This window comes from Bombus pyrosoma, linkage group LG8, assembly GCF_014825855.1.
Source record: "Bombus pyrosoma isolate SC7728 linkage group LG8, ASM1482585v1, whole genome shotgun sequence".
Taxonomy (NCBI): Eukaryota; Metazoa; Arthropoda; class Insecta; order Hymenoptera; family Apidae; genus Bombus; species Bombus pyrosoma.
The window spans coordinates 7,504,645-7,526,567 of record NC_057777.1 but is presented as its reverse complement, the minus strand read 5'-3'; the positions used below and the strand labels follow the sequence as shown (position 1 = coordinate 7,526,567).

The following is a 21,923-nucleotide window of genomic DNA, read 5'->3' as shown; positions in this document are numbered from 1 at the left end:
TTTATTCACTTTTCACTATATATATATATATATATATATCATTTGCATATATTCTATACCATTTCGACGAATGCTATAAAAGTTGTTTAAAGGCTGTAAAAATACGCGCATTTGAATCTTTTGACGGAACATACAATATTTATAAAGACATGGGAGAAATAAATCGTTTCTTAATTAACAGCGCTCCACGTACTCTTTTGAGGAAACACGATTGAACTTGTTACTCGATCTAATTAACTATTATTCAGCCTAATACTATTCTGCAATTTTATAACGATAAAAAATGGTGGTTTGTTTAACAGTATTTATAGAATTATACGTTTTATAAAACTTTTCATCTAAGGAAATAAACAAAGTTAAATACCGATCTATTATTCTGAAATATTTAAATACCATAATACCATAACATATTAGTGATACTTACCTTGTCAGAGATGTAAGAATATTTTATTTTGATCGTATATGAACAGTGTTTTAATTTATTGTTCTTTTATCTTATAGAACTGACATGGAAGCTGTATCTGGAGCCAAAAGTGGCACGTTAAAGTTCATACGCACTTTGACTAATATCTCGAGAGATGCCGGTAGTGTAGTGCACATGCGATGCGAAGTTGTCGGCGATCCTCCGCCAACTAGAATCAAATGGTACAAGAACGAAGCACCTCTGGAAGAAAAACGGCCCAAGATCACTATAAAGAAGATACCTGCGCAGGTAATGTCAACATTTATTAATCACAAATATTTACCTTTAATTTTTCCTCCTATTATAAATATGAAATAAACGGCAAATAAAAAATTCGTACAAATAACCTAACTTTATAAACCGTAAGAACTTTTTAGAAATATTTGCAATTTTACACGTAACTTCTAATGAGAATAACATTCTAACTTTCGTAATTATAAACATGTACCCATGAGACTACAGTGAGAACAGGAGAGTTAAAAATTTGTGCTTTACATTGGCCAAATGCAGAAATATGTATGTATGCATATGAGATGTAGAAATACCTATGTAGATGAAGTATATTGTACCAAGGTATAGATCATGTTTATACTAGATAAAATATCTTGAAACAACATAAAAAATATTCTACTATTTCGAGCCTTGTTTTATGCGATTGTTTATTAAATATATTTTATTATACATATATATGTAATATGAATAGGAAAAAACAGAAAATATTTGTATTCCTCAGACACATGAACATGCTGCGAAGAACATCGCTGGAAGCCGCCTAAAAATCGTCAACTTAGATGTCTCTGACATTGGGTTCTATGCTTGTCGTGTAACGAATGGGAAGGATCAGATCCAAAGCGAAGGAACCCTTCGCGTCGATTCGTCCAAAAGCAGACACGGTGAGTCAAATACGAGTCAAAAATATCCCTAGCAAATATTTGTACAACTATTCACCAGCAATAATTATTCAACAATTATTTACTAAATCTTTGTTTAAACTTATTTGAAAGATATAGGAGTATTGTCACTTAACAAAGCATTCAATAGTAGAAATACGAAATCAATTTGGAGGAAATAAAACCGAGATTAAAACTCGAAAGGACAAAATTTAAAGAATAAAAGATTGATAATACTGACAGAATTCAATTGTATTGATGCGAAAAACTAGATTTATTTTAGCTTTCTTCTACAGACACGATCATCAGTGAAACTATTTGTTTGCATCAAACTAAGTATATGTGTATTTGTATCTTTGTTCTTCAATCGGAGAGTTCGAATTGAGTCCGTGGGTAAACGTTTCACGATTTTGAACAAGTATCTATGATGACGAAGAAAAGCTTTTCGTGATCTCGAGCAAAGACGTGCGAAATATAGGAAGCTTTAACGGAGGATCGTAAAGCTGTCAATTCGACTCATCGAAATTCCCTTTTGACGTCTACTCGGCGAGGACGTGAGGGGAAATTGATTCCCCCGGGCAAAGTGATTCCTTTTAGAGAAAAAAACGTTGAAACGCCGACTTTGGCCATTTTTTGGGACAATGCTTCGAATAAGGTAAAACTTGAAACATTAGAATATTGTTTAAATTATTTCAAGATATTTTATTTATTTTCTAAAAATACATGTTGCTGTACATATAGCGAATCAAAATAATATTTCTTTTATTAATACAATAAAATATAGTAGATATAAAAAATAGATAAAGGATATTTCACAATTTCACCAATATTAGTGTATTTTTTATTCAGAGATAATATTCAATTCATTGAATTCATTGAATTTTAATCGTTGAGAAATTTAATATTATTGTATGAATATGAGAATTTTTCTTTCATATACAGTAATGCGTTAAAACTACTTATTTATTTCGAAGATATCAGAAATCTTAGATTCCTCCTTTCCTCATTTAAATATTTATACAAATGTTATAACAATTTATAGAAGTATCAAATATTTATGTGTGTTGAATCATAAGATGTTTATACGAATGAAATATTTATATAAAATCCATACTTGTGAAAACGCTAAAATAAGTACGAATTTATCTGTTATCAATGAAGCTTATTTAACTATTTCCCAGTAGCAATTTCATGACTAAGTTTACAAGGACACGACGTGCAGGGAAATTCCTCGTGCTCTTTACAAACGTTCTGACAAGTCGTAAACTCATAAAGCATCTGCTTCTGAAACACATTGCACGCAAAGTTAGCAAATTGCAACCAAATGAAGTGCCTTCATGATGTATGAAACTATATACGTACGAAAACACCATTTTCTAAGATGCAAATTCCTACGTCCGTCAGTTTATCAATTAACTTTTACTTTACTGCCAAAATTTTACGAGTGCTTATTCGAGAAACCTCAATTTATTTACAAAAGTCTTCATTTTACAGAATTATTAGTTTAATAAAAAAATATCGACACTTTCCGTGAATATTGCACAAAATAAATTAGGCAATAAAAACTTTAAATATCTTTTATCCTATTTTTAATCATTATGATACATTCACTGCGCATCGTTCTTGTACAATAATTCGTAACATATATTATACTTTCTAAATTTTATTCTAGACTTGTGTTCACTTATTATCCAAAGAATATATATACATATAATAATTACTTATTTTACATTCTATAATAACGTTGTAGTTTGCTTTTTATTTATTTTTTTAAATTTTATTATTAGCTTTTAATTAAAATTTTGTTAATTGAAACTTTACATTTACGCCGTCTCTGGTCACTATATCGATCGCTGCATTATTTTGTATAGTAATACATAATTTACAACACACAATTTTTGGACACTGTTGAAAAATTTATGTTTATTTATCGATTCCTGACGTTTATACTCTAAATAAAGTGACCAAATATTTTCAACGTTTCTCTAAAAAAAAGAAGAGAATTAAAAAGTTTTGGCAACACGAACGCAATTAAACCTCTTTCGTTTCTACTATCTCTTTCGTAGCACACCTGCGTGTTAATAGCTCCTGTATACGGTTTCCGTGTACGGTGGTAATTAGAACAGGCCTACCACGTTTTCCAACAAAGTTCAAACGCGACACCATCAACAAGTTCTAATCTATTTTCATGGATGTGTCGCCAACGCTTGAAACGTTGGAAGAACCGTGCTATAGCGCTAAGAGCCTCTTCCAATTCCAGGCTATTAGAGTTTCTTCTCACCCCTGTTTTCGGCCCAAAGAAGCTGCAAGGTGTTCCGCGAATTCAATTCTCCGAACAGAGAATTGAATTGAGCAGAATGTACGACGTTGCTTCCTGTACGGAAAGCTCAGTGTTGTTTTTCAATGCGTGACTCTTTGCGCTATTTCGAAGGACAATCTTTTTTTATCAGAAGAATATTTCTTGTTCAATTATATAATTCTCTATAGAATAGAATGGAACAAAATATGTTATAGAAAGAGTTGTAATTATCGTGTATATCCTAACGTTAATTATACACGACTTTCCAAGAACGAAAAATTCCAACTTATCTATTAAAAGTCTCACAAAGTCCACCTTAGCACGTTCATCGCGTACCTCCAAAACTATACTGAGATTGTAAACACAAATGAAGCAACGGACAAATTACAACTTCCTTCTAAATTTTTCAGCGCAACGACAAACCCAAGAATGTCATATTCCCCGCCACAGAAACACAAATACTCCCTCCTCCTAAGAAAAAAAAGAAAACAAGAAAGAATGAGAAGAAGAAGAAGGACGAAGGAAACAAGCTTCGAAGGCGTATTAAGGCCGATGCCAGGGCTAATTCAGCCTCATCCCCGTGGAGCTTGTCGTCCCTTATAAGTCGGTATTCAGCCGGAAAGTTTTCGCCCGGTGTCTCGAAGAGGAATTTCGCGCGAGAGGAACTTTCGAAACGCTGCCTTGCCCGCCAGCGATGAAACAAAACTGACAGCGTTCCTCTGACGAAGTTACCGGCCGACACCCCTAACAAATTCTAATCTAATCGGCAGCGAGAGTGGGCCGATGCACGGAAGAGAACGTTTCTTCGCTTGTCACCCCTCGATGGACCCGATGGCCAAAGCCTTGGAAACCCTTGGCGACGCGGAACTTTAATATTAGCACTCTGCAAGTCAAACTCTGCTAGTACTCTCCTCCCCGATCCGGCAAGATTCGAAGTTCTTTCCACTCGTTTCGATCCCCCGTACTGCACCCCTCGTTTTTGATCCTTTAAGAAGACGCGTCGTTGATACGAGCCTCAGTGGAAATCCTGGCAATGATTTGTTTGACAAGTTCAGACTCGATATAAGTTTCTGGGAGATTTTTGTTTCGCCAGCATGTTCATTTTTTATTTATTTGTTCTTTCTTTCTTTCTTTTTTTTTTTTCGACTAAACGAAAACCGAATGAGTGTGCAGAGCGATAAGAGAAGAATGGAATAGAGAGTGGGGAAGTTTTATAGGAAGAATTTCTGTTATTAAATTATTTACCGTAAAACAGGATAGAACAGATGACGGTTTAATTATATTTACAAACGAGGCGATTCAAAAGTATTCATTTTTCAGAAACGCATGTTCTTTCAACTGCTGAGAGAAATATGATATAGAGATTTTGTATTCAACGTCGTACATACAATATCGTATTATTGTATTATTTAATATCGTACATTAAACTATTAATTTGTTAACAAGTTAAAGAGGCTCTATATAAATAAGTCGATGTAACTAAAGGAACAAAAAATGAAAGGACAATTTTAATATTTTAAATATTTTAAGCCAAATAGCATGTCATTAACGATCCTTTTATATATCTCCACAAATTTCGAAGATTTATCTATGTCGATAAAAAAGATAGATAGATAAGAAAGAATAAGATAAAAAATCAATCAAAAATCATCCGAAGTAATCAAACTGCCAACGTCGATTTATTTGCTTAATGTAAACGAGACGTCGCAATTTCGAACTTAATCGTTGAATGGTTTTTGGTTGGAGATCAACGTCGCTCATCGTGTCATCCTCTCTCTCTCTCTTTCTCTTTCTCTCTTTCTCTAATGTTTAATTCGAAAAGGGGCGAGAAGTCGAGTTAATTAACACGGTGCTCAATTATTCAGGGCGGGCCTAATAAGCCGTGTCGAAACTGTTTGCCGCTGGTACACGATCGGAACGAGTTTGCGTTGCGCGCGAGCATCAGTGGGCCTTTTATGGCAAGGTGTTGCTTTCGAGGGATGGTGTTGACCTGTTTAAGTGGCGTGGAACGTAATGATTCGTGAAGTAAAGCGCCACTACAGCTGTGACGGAGATTTAAATGGGAAGAGGTAACGCTCTGTTGAAGAAGTATTCGGCGGAACTGGAACGTGTGTTCGAAACTCAGGGCTGTTACCGTCCCTTGGAAATGCGGGCAACTGGATTACATGTAATTTAAGAAGAGGTTGGTAAGTGGCTCACATTGATTCCTTGCGGTGAAATGAGGTTTTTTTTAACATTGGAGCGTCGTGGAATCTGGAAAGATAGAAAGGTGAGTTTAGTGGTTGAAAGTAGACTTGAGGTATATTTGAAGTTTTTAGCAAAAAGAAAGGGAAAGTTAAGATGGGATATTCAAGATGATACGAAGTAGAAATATAATGACTATAATATGAATAAAATTAAAAAATAATTATACAAAGTATATAAATGTACAATATTCAGACACCTTCTTCGCGAACCTTTTACTCAGAAACAATGATGTAGCATGCACAGAGAAGGGAAAATTGGACAAGGTAAATGGTTACGCTAAAAGGACGTCCACCCTGCACTTTCCTAATTCACTTATCCACGTTGCCATCGAGTTTTTAACGAAGAGGCTGAACACTTAGTTATCGTGAAACCCCGCCACCCAAGTTGTCGTGTTTACTTTAATCTGTCGGATGAGATCTTTTAAAGAACCTTCACGTGTTTGTTATAGTATCGCGTGAAACGTTTAAAACCGTAACTTCCCGGTAATAAAACACAATTTAGATTATCATATATTATATCATAGGCTACGACAAATAGTAGCTATATTATTATAATTAGTTATTTATTATCCTATCAGGAAGTTATTAGAAGTATTTTAAGATTTTTGTTATAATGCAACCTTCTGTGACACCACTAGTACAAAATTATACATACATATATATCCTTTTTCTTAATTTATTCCTCTTATACTTGATTTATTATTTGTTAACTAAATCCGTAATAAATAGTTTATTAATCTACTGTCACACGAAAACAACAAATCAACCCTTTAATAATCATTACACTATTTGGCAATTATTATTTCCTTTTTCTCCAATAATTATTATCTTACTCTGTACAATAATTATTATAAATAAAACGATTATTAATTCCTGCATTTCAAATCAAAGTAAAAGTCTGCAATTGATTGCAATCTCTTCTCCACAGAAGCGAACAAAGTTCTCTTTACAGAAGATTAAACGATTCAGTGATGAAACCAATTGCAATGGAAAGGATACTTTACACAACATCCATCGTAAAAATACCTCGCAAAATGCTTTGAATCGAGCAAAATTTTCGATTTTACAAATTCAAACGAGGCCCGTGCACGCGCAACTACGGAACGCTACATTTAAAAGGATAATACTACAAGAGTAAAAAAGGGAGTAAAAGAGAAACAAACAGCGATCATTTATCGCACCGAACGGAAAGAACTTTCCCACATAATAATTGTATTCGATTTTACGCGTCACCGCCGGCCTCCACGAGCGTTCATGTTTTCTGCATATTGAAAGAGAATCTCGCGAAATTTTCCGCGCTGATCGACCCATCCCCGTTCACCGTTCATCGTTCAACGTTGATGAATATTCAAGTTACTGTCCATAATTTTTCATATAATTCCGAGTCGCGTCGAGCTCTTTATTATTTACAATCGATACTTTTATTTGCACAAGAGAAGGGTAAAATGACTGTGAAACAAACACAGGCAGTGTGAAAGAGAAACGAAAGAAAACTAGAACTACTTCTAAACTACTTCTTCTCATTTTCTTTCTTTCTTATAGCAAGAACAATTTTTGTAACGCAGTTGAAAAAGCATATATTTTCGATGTTATGAGCTCATGTATTTTCTCTTGCTTTAGAAATTATCGTTTTATTCTGTTCAACGATGATCGTATTATAGCTATTATAGACATAACGATTATGATGTTCACTCGAAAATTTCAGAAATTTCAGAGAAAATTATTCGTCATGCGCTATGAACTCATTTCCGTATCCGCGAACAGTCAACCGTTCAGTGAGTACTATACTGCTATGAATAATTATGGACTGAAACACACTATTTCTTCAATATCACCAAAATCCATTGATCATTCCTGGATATATGAAGTGAAATTGTTTTTGTAAAGAGTAGATTGAACGCTATAAGATATCAGAAGATGTAACCATGGTGAATTATTGTCTTTTCATAATCGAAACAGGAGACGAAAAGACAAATCTTCAATGGGACAGTTTTCATACAGCTGCCACTATAAAAAAATGGTTTCAAGATTTCGGAACAGGATTATTACCATGAACAACATTAGGTTCTGATCTAAACGTGATCGAAAACCCGCAAGGGCAATTCTAGCAAGAAAAGTTTCCACCTCCCAACGTGGATGAATCACTCGCATACACATCAAAGTGTTAAAGTCTAAATTTGCCTTCAGCTATGAATTCCTGTATCAAAGGCCGTATAGATATTGAAATTTATTCGAGTTAAAGAACGAACGAAATTCTGCTATAATACATTTCGTAAATCAATTTTCTACGGAATACGAATAATAGTCGTAAAATGCGATCAAGCATAATTTTTATCACTTTTCATGATTCTAAAGAACCCTGAAGAACCGCCAATTTTTCAGCACATTTTTCGAGTTGCATTAATCGGTGGAACGTGTAGTCCTCCTCGATGATTTGGAAATGATATTCAACGAATTTGAAGGATCGCGTTTTACGGCTGATTCGATTAATTCACAATTATACCCGTCCTGGTTAATATCGATTCCGGCGGACGGATACTCTCGCTTCGCTGCCCCTTATTTCGACGGCGTTCTAGCCGAATTTTAATTAATTCTGGAATTATTAATCTGGCCAGGCCAGCTGGCAACTTTGATCCGCCTATTTTCGCGGAAATAATTGAAAAGCTTGCCTCACCCACGGAAAATCGTTCTCCACCATGACGGAGACAGTTCCCGTTGTCTCGATCTTTTCTCGTTACAAATGGCCTCGTTTGTGACAGGGATGATTGATTAATCGATAGATTATAAAGTAGGAAATGTGACTCTGATTCTTCTTCAATGGAAATGTTTCGAGACGTAAATGTTCTCAGTGATCGATACACTGCCGATTTTTAAGAAAAATGTATTTCAATAAAAAAATGTATCTCTGTATTCGTTGTTCTGTACAAGAGGGGACAATTTAAATATCGTATTATTTATTCTTCGAAGATATAAATTATTTATTGTTTGTTGAAAATACGTAAACTATTTCGTTCTGTCAATAACGTTTAATTGTACAAGCGATTTTTAACAAAAATTTATTTCAGTTTAATATTGTGACACTCATTTGCGTTCGAGCAACAGTTCCATAGAAACAGTTCGAACTGGGAAATAAATTTATTTCGTACAATTATTTGGCGCAATCAGCCAATATTTTTAAGAAATTTAACAAGTTACGAAAAATATTAAGAGAGTATTAGTTTTGATAAAAAAAACAACGTGTAATTTATCATAGAGAAAATGGTAAAATTTATTAATTGTAGCAGAGATCATTAAAAAACATAAAGAAGACCGCATGCAATTTAAGAAACAAAGAGGAAAGCTTTTCTTTTGTTGAAAATTAAATTACAAATTTAATTTTATTGTTAGGGAGAAATTATTTGCGTATTTTCAAGTTACAACGAATGATCTATGTGGAACAAGCAGTACAATATTTAAATCATCCTCTTTCATACGAGGCAACAAATACAGAGATAGCGCTGTCTGCACATATTAATGCGAATGTACAATGTAAAAAATTGCAACTTTAAGTGTACAAAACTGTAAAGAGTATGCACGTACATTGCAATCGGCCCGGTAAGCAATCAACATTCTGCAAACTACTTCCATAGAATTTCGTTAAACATTAATCACACCGTACAACAAAACACATTAACTGAAACAGCGTTCACCGCAAACAAATTTCATTCAGCGACGACGCGTTCATTATCAACGGCATTATAACTCGAGGTCGCGCGATGAAATTTTCCGCGGTCGCGTGCTGCGCAACCATCCCCTGCATTCTTGCAATAAGATCATGAATACGGCGCGAAAAACCAATACACCGGGAATAATCGAAAAAGTTCGCCTGTCACCTGAAGACAGTCGCGTCCGGTGAACGCATTAACGGTACCACGGTGAATGCGCGTTTCTGCTCGCGTTGCACTCCTTGCTCAAAGGCAGTTCGATTTACGGACAAGCCGATGAACACAAAGTTGAAAGCGGGGCAGATAAAGAGAGAAAGAGAAATAGAAAGAGAGAGAGAGAGTGGGAGGGAGAAATTTTAATGGAGAGAAATTCAAACAGAGAGAAGAGGGACTTGGTACGCGGAATTTTAAAACAGTGCAGGAAGATCGATAAGGAGAAGGTGAAACGGAACTTCGAATAAAAATCTCTGTCGAAGGTTTTGCCATTCGAGAAGATTATTCTTGGATGACGTTTTATTCATTTCAATAACTTGAAGGACTCTCAACCCTGCTGCGGTCTACCAAGCTATATATTTCAATCTTGCTCTCATTTCAGCAAATGAAAAGCATTTATGGTGTTTTAAGAAGATATTCAACGTAAAACTAAAGCGAGAAAGCATGCATTTCCAGAAGAATTTTTCTCATATTCTGTTTAAGCTGGAGATAATTTTTAATGATAGAAAAATAAAATTAGGTCGGTAATGGTTGAAAGAACGCAGCAGGGTGAAGAATTATGATTTTGTAATTTAATTACTTGTTATTAATTAATTAATAAAATTAATTGAATTAACTTCTGTCTAATTTAAGAATATATAATTGGATATCATTTGGTTAATCTTGAATAAGTTAGAGAAATTTTAAGGTGAACTTTGAATATGTGAAGCATAAAGGGATTCTGAATGTAAAAGATACAGAGACTCGATAGAAAGAGATTCACATAGAAGACTTGCAGAGGCTAAATGCAAAAACTCATAGAGAGAGAAAGGTTTCCCGACAGTCAACAGAAAGAATCGAGTGAGGAGATTCACGGGAAGACTAACCATGAAATAAGGGAGGAAAGCCATGGAAAGGAAGTTCACACAGCGAAGGTAACAAAGAAGGAAGAAAAGAGAAACTGGAAAAACGCCTGGAACAAAGTGACTATCCAAATGAAGGGACTGGAGAAAAAGCTGTGGAAGAAGGACGGCATTAAAACTCGATCAACACGAAAGATAGGCGAAATAAAATTTATTTAAACTTCGCGAGATTTATCATCGAGGTGACGAAACACCTGGAGAAAGAAAGCAGATTAAAGAACGAAAAATGTATTATCCGAAACGCGATAAAAAATTGAAAGAAAGGAAATGTATTTCGGTGAGAATATCACCGACAAAGGAAATTTCACGAAGAAAGAGTCGTTGTTAGAAATGAAAGAGCAGAATTCACGAGTAAATGCAAACACATGTAGTTTTCAAAAAGTGTAGACAAGAAAAATTGTAAGGCTGAGAAAAATGGATTAAACAGAAAGTTTACAAGATTTTTAATTATTAAATTTAACAATTAAATTAAATTAAATTAATAATATAATAATAGATTAAATTAAATTAAATAATATTAAATTACTGCAAAATTTTGAAACAACCTCGTGCAGTGAAAATTATATTTTGGTTATTTGATAAATATAACTTTGAGTTCCTTAAAAGCAATCAATTAATTCTCTATATAATTTGTTTATTGTACTTTATACAGTAAAGGAACTTTATATTCGAAGTTGTACTAGAACAACTAGGTTCCCAGCACTCGTTACTTCTAAATGTTGATGAAACTTTCGCTCCACAAATTTTTAATAAACGGATCTTAAAGCTGATGAAAATTTTAAAAAACGCTGAATAGGTACATGTTCGTCGCCTAACAAATTCAATTTTCAGCTACTTTTAAAAAAAGCCGATGAAATCTCCATAATCAAACATAAAGCTGATGCAAAATTTTTAAAGCTTTGTATACATGTTCATCCTGTAATAAATTCAATTTTCAGTAAGCTTTTAGGAAGGGTAATATGACTTTCACGAAATTTTCATAACCAAACAAAACTGATGCAGGATTTCAAAAACGCTGTATAAATCTTCGCCGTTTAATAAGTTGGGATTTTAGCACTTTTTAAGTAAAACAATGAAACTTTATAGAAACGTTGCAGATTTTGGCTAATCTTTCTATATATTGTATATATCTTTCTATATATTGTATAATCTTTCTATATATTGTATATATGTTGTATATATACATAAAGCTACGAAAAAATTTAAAAATCACTGTATACTATACATCATCGTTTAGTAAAGTCAATTTCCATCATATTTCCTTAGCAATGAAAAGCAATGAAACTTTTATGCTACAAATTCTACTTTATCAAACGTAGAAGTACCAAAAAATCTGCAAACTACGTCGCAATACATCTTCATCATCCGATAAACATCATTCTCCCGGTACCTACTCTCGAAGGCGATAAAACACGCGCTCCACCCCGAACACGAAACAAAAACAACTCGCCAACGCCATGCTTCGCAAATTACTTCATCGACTATCTAATCACACGATCAAGCTCAGCCCTACGTATTTTTCCTTCCATTCCCACCTACGTGTTTCATTAAAATCCACGCGATTCTCTGGTTAACAAGATAAAAACATATACGTACGTGGCACGATGAAGAAAGAAAACGGAAAGGAGCGAAGATCCTCGATCGAAGAACACGAGAAAGACAAAAGGGTGAGAAAAACGATAGAGAGAAATAAAGAGAGAGGGAGAGAAAAAGAGAGAGAGAGGGAGAGGGTGGGAGAGAAGGTGAACTAGCAGAAACTCTGGTGAGGGCAGTGAAGCAAGTTGGAGAGAAGCAGTTTCAAACTACACAGCCGTGTAATCATATACAGATAAGAGACGTACATACATACGTATTCACGTGGTAGAGGGCAAGATTCTATCGTTGCAGCTGCTGCAACGTGAAAGAGGATGTGCCACAGACCTTGGTGAAAAGCCTCCACACCCGATTCCAACGTGATTTCGTAGGGTTATTTAGTATGCCAGGCAGAGAGAGAGAAAGAGAGAGAGAGAGAGACGCGGAGGAGGGAAATGAGGCAAGTTTCGATTCACGATATCGAATCGTGCTCGATGATACAATGAGCCAAAGTAATACACCTCGAGATACGCCGGCTCGATAGCTTTTGTAATTCTGGAGAAATCCAGATGCGAAGATTACTTTGGGATGGAAAATTTTTCGGTGAAAATTGTATAACGTTTGTTGAAACGTTTGACGAAGTAGATTAATTTAGTATTTCCATAAGATTTTATAACGTGAAAGAGTAGATACCGAGAGGCTAAGCTTACTGCGAGGTAAAAGATTTTTTAGTAAAAATTGAAAAGTAATGAAATGTTTGGTATAAGAAAGAAAATAAGCTTTGTACGTAGTTCGTTTGGAAAGCAAGGAAGAAAGATTGGATTCATTGTTGGAACTGTCAAAAATGGAGACACGAGGATTGTGTCGATATCTCCGAATATTCTAACGATTATATTTGTGGTTGCTGCAAATTATATTAAAAATGTCCGATACCGTTAACTTACGAAGAACGCGGAATAAGAAGAATAAAATACATATTTTTTTTATTTATTTAAGAGAAACCCTAAGCGTCCGCCACTAGGGGAACTGCCCCTACTAATATTTCATATTATGTACTAATTCATTTTTTAAATTGTAAACCCTATCTGTCTTGTAACTTCTATATACAATATTCGATTGGTTTTATTTACTACAAATTTTAGTATTATAATCACAATAATCGTGCCTCGTTACAGTGCTAAGGAAATTTCAAACAGTCTCGTATAATGCACATAATATATTCATAGCGATTTTCTGTGTTCGAATACCTTCGTGAGGTCTAAAAAAACGGTCGATCCTGAAATTTTGTACTGAACACACGCATTTTGAGTTGCGCCCTGCTATAATGTACATTGTGAAATAAATTAATTGTCGTTACTATAAATAAATGATAATTACGAAGAAAGATAACCATCACCAGTGCAACAATACGTTTATTTGTTAAAACAAAAACGAGGTAGAAATTATGAGAATTTGAAGAATGGAGGAAGGTTCATTAACCAGGCACAATCGTAACAAACCGATTGGAGTGTGGTCCGCCGCGATCGCGAAGCATTTTCGTTAGGCGCGACGAAGCGAGTAGCAGTTATCAGCGACGACTCAGGGAAATCGTGTAATTTACGAGACATCGTAACCGTGAAATGCAACAATGCTCGTTACGAAATACATTTCCCAGGCCGCGAATAATACCTATCTACGAAATATCGGCTACGCTGCAACCACCTACGATTTACAGTCAACCACGATTAAGTAGCTTACCTGGAAACTCCGTACTTGCTATGAAACGGAAACTTCGACTAGCAAGTTTCCTGATGCACTTGCAACTTGCAATTTGCCGGTCGAGTACATTAATCAAAAGAGATTTATCAATAAAAGGAATCTCGAAAATGGAATGTTAGCTGAGAAAAAATGCTATTTTCCTAAACGTGCGAGTGACAAATTCCTCTGGAAGTATAAAAAGGTTGTGCATAAAAAGATCAGTAAATACAACAAACAGCGAAACAAGCTAGCGAGACGGTCTCCCCGGAAAGTTTGCCGATAAATTTCTTAACAAATTTCGAGGCGTATAATTAGAGACGGCCCGTCTGGCGTATCATTAAACCAAGATACCTCTCGTTAAGCACGTCCACGGTGAAATTGAAGCTTGCAGCTGGAGTTGGAGGCCCGCGCTTCGGCCAACTTTCGCATAAAGTTAAAGCCGTGCCCAAGGCACAAAAGCATCTTCGAGGCAGGCGTGACTGAACCCGCGATTCCAGATAAGCTCGATCTTCGCCGTATGTCTCGCGACTAGAGCTTACGTTCCTCCTTGATCGACCTACATGTCGCGCACATCTTATTCTTTCTATGGTATCCCTTTCTTCTTGTTGATAGTTAGCCACTGGTATGTACAGTTACTCGCAAAAGTATTCGAACAGTCTATCTAAATTCGGCTATATAATAACACAATATAAATTCTACGATAGAATAAAAATGAAAATTATACGATAAAATTATGTGATATATTAATATATACATATAAATCATGTCGTCATCGATTAAACTGATTCTTCACGGAATGACGAAATCTTCATATATGTATCGTTCATGCATAAAGATCTGAGGGTATATATTGTACATGTAACTCTTGAATCGAGCTGTAGCTGTAACAACACGAAACCGCAGCGTTCACCCGCAGGTGTGCGTGTGCGTGCGTGTGGGGGATCGGGGGCATCTGTTCCATGTACATTTAATGCACACGAAACACACAACGCGCCCCCAGGCCGGAGGGGTTGCAAGGATAATTTCGGATAACCGCACTGGTAAAACCTGAATACCAGGGGCGTATCCATGGCCACGGAACTGCGGGCTCGAATATTCCGAATGTAACTTAAATCTTAATAATATTCCGCCTTATCTTAATTAGCTTCCGCGATGCGATGCGTGTTTTAATAGTGGCACCCACAGCTGCTTATCTCGTTCGATCAAAATTTATAACCGGTATTACGCTACTTGGCGCGTTAATGCCGCTCGGATACCCTTCGTCCTTTTTTTCCGAGGACTCGCGTGGACACGGTAAATCGTCCAACTTTTCTCCCCTTTTGCGATCGTATTGATCGTTCATTAGCGCTGCAGGACAAAGTATCACACGTACGTACTAAGTACTCGGATTATAAGCGTTCGTCTGTGCTTGCGTGTAATGAAAAGAGCTTAAAATGGGAGTAACGTCGGATATGTGGGAATATTGATCACATGTTTCAGCTCGATATATAGTATGCGTCTAACTGTAAAGAATAAAGGATAGTCTGGCTAATAAAGTTCCTTGATGTATACATATAACGTTGGTAATATTATTAGTAAATCGGGAATGTTTACGTATTTCTGATAAATTTAAGGAAATTTAAGCGAAATTATACAGAATACAATAATAATTTATCTTTTGCCTATAATATTTTACATTAATTTTTAACGTATCTTCTTTTTATTCAATAGCGCTATTCATTCAATATCGCTTTAAATTCGATTTATTCTACCTAAACAAGGAAATAAAATAGCTTCTTTCTAATTTAAAAAAATACTTTTAAGAATGTTTTCCAAAATGCTCGCTTGGAACATTTCAACTCTTCTACAGATTTTTATGCATCTGGTTTGCTTATTGCAACTGAAGTAAGTACGTAATAACGTTTCCATAACTAAAGTCTAAAGGCGAATAGACTCATTACTATTACACGATCTAATATTAAAATTCTAAAAACCATCAAGCTATAAAAGCAGCATGATAGACATCGTCAGAGTATGTAACCATGTTAACTCTCAACCGCTCGCCATCTATGCACTTTCAAAAACGTGTAAACTTTCGAACAATATTATCCGAATTGTTGGTGAGTCAAGCTCCGCTTTCTCGACACGTGGTCGCGCCAATACATTGCATTGGACGGAAGTGAAACGTAGATCATATCGAAATTCAGTACCGTTCGAACCAGGTGAGGGTGGAGCAAAGTTCTTTAAAGCAGGAACTATTTACGATTCAATTGGAAAAGGCTCTCTCGACGGGCAGCAAGCGCAGCGTGACTAGCCGCACAATATCGGTTAACAAACCGTCGAGAACTGTCAGGGACTTGTTCCTAACTTCGATGTAACTTCGCTTTCGAACTTGTTCCCCGCCGCACGATTTAAAGACGACCGCAAGAACTCTTTTTCCTTCGGTCGAGAGGTTCGACTCGTGAAAGCACTCGATTTCAACCGCACGATTCTCCGTTCTTCTCTCTTTCTCTCTCTCTCTCTCTCTCTCTCTTCCAGCCTACACTTCTCCTCCGTTCTCCGTTTCCCAACGAGCGTGAAATTACACTCCAGATATCTAGCTGCACACCTAAACACTCGAGACACCGCAAGGATCCTGGACCTGTCGTAATTAGTGCTCGAAGAATCGACAGTTTCGCGTTCAATCGCGTTGTTTGAAATATTTTCGATCTTAGGAAAAATTTCGCTAATTATCTGCAATAGGGTGCATCGTTGATTTTTTGTTGAGATTTCTGTTTCCAAAATAAGCATAATATATAATGTATTATAAACGTAATGAAACGTAAGTAAAATGATTGAAACGTTCTAAATACTTGTGAAAGATCATTTTTCTTTGTTATCAAGCTTGTTAGTGCCGTTCAAAGACATTGACAGGTACTGCTAATTCGTAGTTCGTGCCTTGTAAAGTTTTACCAATAATATTAATCCAACTGTACAAGAGGAACCAGAGGATTAGATCAAAGAATCATTGAAATCGATAAAATGAATGTTACAGCGAATAATTGCCAGAATTTCTTTTCCGCGAACGTTCCTCAATGCGACATAGAGAATTTTGAATTAATTAAACTGTATCGAATATGGAAACAGTTGGGGACCGACTAAGGCTAATCGATGACTCGAAAAACGCTCACTTGTACAATATAATTTTTCGCTATCATCAAGCTTGTTAGTGGTATTCCAGATTCATTGATATTGGTAGTTTGTGACTTGTCAAATTTTACTGATAATAGCTTACTGCGCGAGAGGACCTAAGATCGTTGAAATGGATAAAACGAACCTCGTGGCAAATAATTAGCAAAATTACTTTTTCGGGGTCGTTTGGAATCGGAAACAAGATACAGAGGATTTCGAATTAATCACGATACACCGGTAAACTGCATTGAATATCGGCACCGATTAATGCAAATCGATAGTAATCAAACGTGGCAAAGAGTAATATCGTGGCAACCACTCGATACTATCCTATTAAGGCGCTCGGTTACCTACCTGGTTCGCTCGAGCGTATCGTATACGATCTATAATTCCAAGTTTCACTTTATAAATTGCACTGATAACGCGCTAATGCTCTGCCCTCGGACCACCGTAATCTTCGGACAAGAATCACCACTAACGATTGGCCATTTATCCGGCAACGCGTGGTACACTTTTCGAGGACGCTGTTTTGGATCGAAGGTAGATGTAATGGGAAATAATAAGCGTGAAATAGCCACTCAATTTTACGTGTTTTATTTTGGGCCGAGAAGGAAGACTGTGGGTTTTATTTAGAGGAAATCCGTTCATTCGTTTCCTTCGAGATTTCTTTTTAAGCTTCGTGGAAAATATTTATCTGCGGATAAATTATTGTTGATTATTGAAATCGATAATATGATTCTTTGAAAATAATTGAAAATTGGAATAAAAAGAATGTAATATCAGAATACGTGGATATATAGAATTGTTTACATAGAGTTTTGTTGAGAGTTGTTATTAGATGTATAATGAGAGAGACGCGTGGATAAATTATAAGGTAGAAAAATATATTTGAAATACGGAAGTGAAAAGTACAAAAAAATTGAAATAATAATATGAGCTGGTCCAGATCCGCACGCTAGCAGTGTTACTCTATAACTAAAAAACCCCGAAGCCAACGTCGCCTGTCGACTGTTTATGGTCTGCCTTCGTCGCAGTCTCTTGTCTATGCGCTGTCGATGGCTTCAATGCTTTAGAAAGCTAAAAAGACCAGGTGTAGAGTTTTCTTAAAAGCGGTGACCTTCAACAAGTTTACATACTGCTTACGCATTTTATATCCTGTATAATGTTTGGAAGATCATCTACGATAATAAGAAAACTATGAAAAAATCGTTTTTAAACTAGAAAGTCTATTTTTTAATTCGTAGATATTAAAACAAAAATAAATTATCGATTGCGCTAAAAATAAAAACACGTAGATCTTAGAAACTGTCACATTCTTTTCATTCTAATTAAAATACCTACGGAAGATTAATAATTTTACTTCTAGGAATCCTTACTAGTTTAAAAAACTTTATAGATATATTTTATTACCATGCTAAGTTAAACAAAGACACTGTATTTCGGGAAAAAATTGTTCATATTCTCTATTTCGAGTAAATCTAAAAAAAAAAACATCCGTTCCCTAAATTAACTCATCGATAATTTCCAAAAGCAAATAAGGAAAATATGTACGAGAAATATTTTTATCTGTTTTATCGAAAAAGAGGCACGAGCCTCGAAAATGAAAACCATGAAAACCTTTGTAGTTTGAATAGTGTCTCCCTCAAAGCCGTTGGAACAAAAACCCCCATGTTTTACATTAACGCGTCTACCGCCTACAGACTGTCAAAGGAGGCCGTATTAAGCGAGACACTTACAAAAATAAAACAGATCCGCCGGTTATCGCTCGGCTGCGGGCTCGTTTCCATGATTTCGATCCTTTCCCTGTCGCGATTCTCTGGCAACGGGTGCAACCTGATATAATTCTCCTGGTGTCGCTATCAGCCTATTCATTAAACTCACAAACATTTACAAACATCTATAAACACTCACGAACATACGCGGAACGCGTATTTATTACTGTAATTTAAAAAGATTTTGTTAAAAGTAATAAAATTTTGGGAAATCTGATTAAAAAATTGAAGAAAATCGATTTTGTTGTATATATATATTATATATATATATATATATATATTTAAATAATAAATTGAAAAAAGGATAACTACTGTTCAAAAGTATCCGATACTTGCTTACCCTTGACAAGATGTAATTTAATTGCAGTACATAGCGTTGCATCAATCTCATTTTTATCAAAAGAAAGATATTTTAAAATCAAATATTCTAGTCTTTCGTTTAATAACAACATCGATTGAAATTTTGATCTCCAATGTTTCAGTAATTCAACAAAGCAATTTATTTTTTAAGTTCTCAGTTACGAGTTCAAGAAACGGTGAACACACATCGTGAACGTAAAGGTAGGAATATCCCTGTTCAATATTATTTAGAAATATAGTAATGATAACTGCTGAAAATTGAATATATGATAAATTTCGAAAAAGCAACTTGTACATCGGAGAATTGAAAAGAATATTCCTCATAATGAAAATATTCATGAAAAAGGGTAAAATTACACAGAAAGTTAATTAAAAATTTGTTCTCCAGTGTAATATAAAACAGGCAGGATAATATGAAATTTTGATGGAATAAAATGTTTCCAATTTGATGAAGCAAGAGAAAATTTTGCGAGATATTTGCTAACGATTCTGCAAAATGTAATATGAATTTAACAAGTACGGATTTCATTTCGCTCATTATTTCGTACGAACAGTATTCTAAATAACACGAAGGCATTGTTTAATGAACAATAGAAAGGCATTTCATATCTCTATATTATTTCTGCAATTCACGATTATGACTTTGAACGAAAATCAAATTAAAATATTTTAATTGATTAAAAGAATATGAAAAGATACGAAAAGGTAATATAATAAGAAAACACGTCAAAACCACTTGTATAAATCACGAAAAATAATATAACATAACTTTGCAAAAGAGAGAAAGAACACAATCCTGTAATACTCGGTATCAATGAAATAGTACGAACAATAGTTTATTTTATAAAAAACGTTTACAAAAGAAAGAAAGAAATTCGTTACACCGTAACAATATGAAACAATATGAATAATAGTTTATTTTACAAAAAAAAGCTTTATAAAATGGGCAAGCTTTATATCACCTTATAACGATGAAACAATACGATTGTATAAAAACGCGCAGAACCGGAACAATATAAAAGGAAACAAAAAATAAAACCGGGCGAAAGACACGCGGATAATAAAACATAAATATGTTCTTCGCCGGTACGTGCTAAAAAACCGACGCGAATCGTGTAGCCAATTTAATATCGGCGGCAGATATTCGAACGAAAATTAAATAGTAAAATTTAAAAAAGGAAATATTAAATTTCGCTCGCGTTTCGTTGGAACGTGTTTCATAAAATTGCGCGATTCACCGAGCCATTTTTCATCCGTGAAAATCGGACGCGAGCAATCGGTTCGCGATTTCGACCGTGCGATATTTTCAACAAATTTGCAATTTACACATTCGTCCCACCAATGTCGGAGCAAATACGCGTTATCATGTGCCTCGGATCAATTTTTCGCACACGTAAACCGGAAACTCGGGGCTACATAATCGTCCATAAACGCGTATAGATTTCACGTGGCTCGAGGTAGCTAGCAGGGCTGCCATCTCACCTCACCCCCTTCCGGAAAGCCCGGCTTAAAGGACTTAACAATTCGCGTTTCGCGTAATCTCGCATGAATCTTCATCGTCTACTATCTGGCCGCGCTTTCTGCAAAGCTCCAATCGTGCCACGGAAACCAAACGCAAACATCCGCCGTGAAATTGATGCCGCAGTTTTCGCTCGCGTGAACGCCTCGCTTGAATGCTTTGATTTCTAACCTTATGGTTGATATATCGCACAGCCTATTTTAGGTGAAAATATCTCCCGTATATGCTATCTATATGGTTTCCATAGGAATGTTTTTACAGACAGTCTCGTCTCGTGTACACATTAACACGTTGATTTCTCACTGTTAACATTCGTAGCGAAAAATGAACGCTTTAAGCAGAGGCGTTAGGATTGCCTGTTATATCGCTAGATGAATAGAAAGCTAGAGCGAATAGAAATAAACAATTCCAGATTTGGATATATCCCATAAAAAGAAAAAAAAAAGAGAAAATGAAGAGGTAGAAGTTGGAAAAATATTTTTCGATTTGCCTACATCGATCGAACCTTTGCTTTTTAACTTAACGATTTCAATTAATTCCTATCGATCCATCTTTTGCCGAATCCGTTTCCTGCCGTCTCTTCATTCACATTGACAGATCAGCTGCAACACTTTCTGTCACGATCCACCGAAACATTCTCCGTATGAATGACGAAACGTTCAGGTGGGTGACGGATAGCGTGAACGGTCTCATCTAACACGCATGTTTCAATCTTCTGTCGTGGCGGTATCGGTACGTGACGGTCCATGCCGTGTAATGTAAATTGACCTTAAAGTTTATGTGCAGGTCAACACGTAATAGAAAAAAATCAATTTCTTAATCCTGCCAAATGAGAATAGCTGGCTTGAAAGAAAAACGAGCACGCTGAACGACGCGAGGATAAAAACGCGTAATTGAAACGAGTCTCCATTCACGACGTCAGCAAACGAACCTCCAATTACAATCTCGTTGTAGAAATCCAGGGGAACGGGATACGGTAACGAACAGGAACGAAGAGGTAGCGATCGCGATCGTATATACGATCCAAAGGCTAGAGGGGAAAAGGTGAAGAGACGAAAAGAGAAAAGGGGATCGTAGGTTACTCACGGTTAGCAAG

General features: G+C 35.6%; 1 protein-coding gene across 7 annotated transcripts in view; it reads left to right on the top strand.

Annotated features, from left to right (window-relative positions):
- LOC122570163 (tyrosine-protein kinase transmembrane receptor Ror) overlaps window positions 1–21,923 on the top strand; it is a 352,187-nt gene that overhangs the window by 304,624 nt on the left and 25,640 nt on the right. For all 7 annotated transcript variants that reach the window (XM_043732135.1, XM_043732137.1, XM_043732138.1 and 4 more), the window contains 2 exons: window positions 502–712; window positions 1,197–1,356. In XM_043732135.1, coding sequence (XP_043588070.1) covers window positions 502–712; window positions 1,197–1,356 — 371 coding nt within the window. The remainder of the gene's footprint in view (window positions 1–501; window positions 713–1,196; window positions 1,357–21,923) is intronic.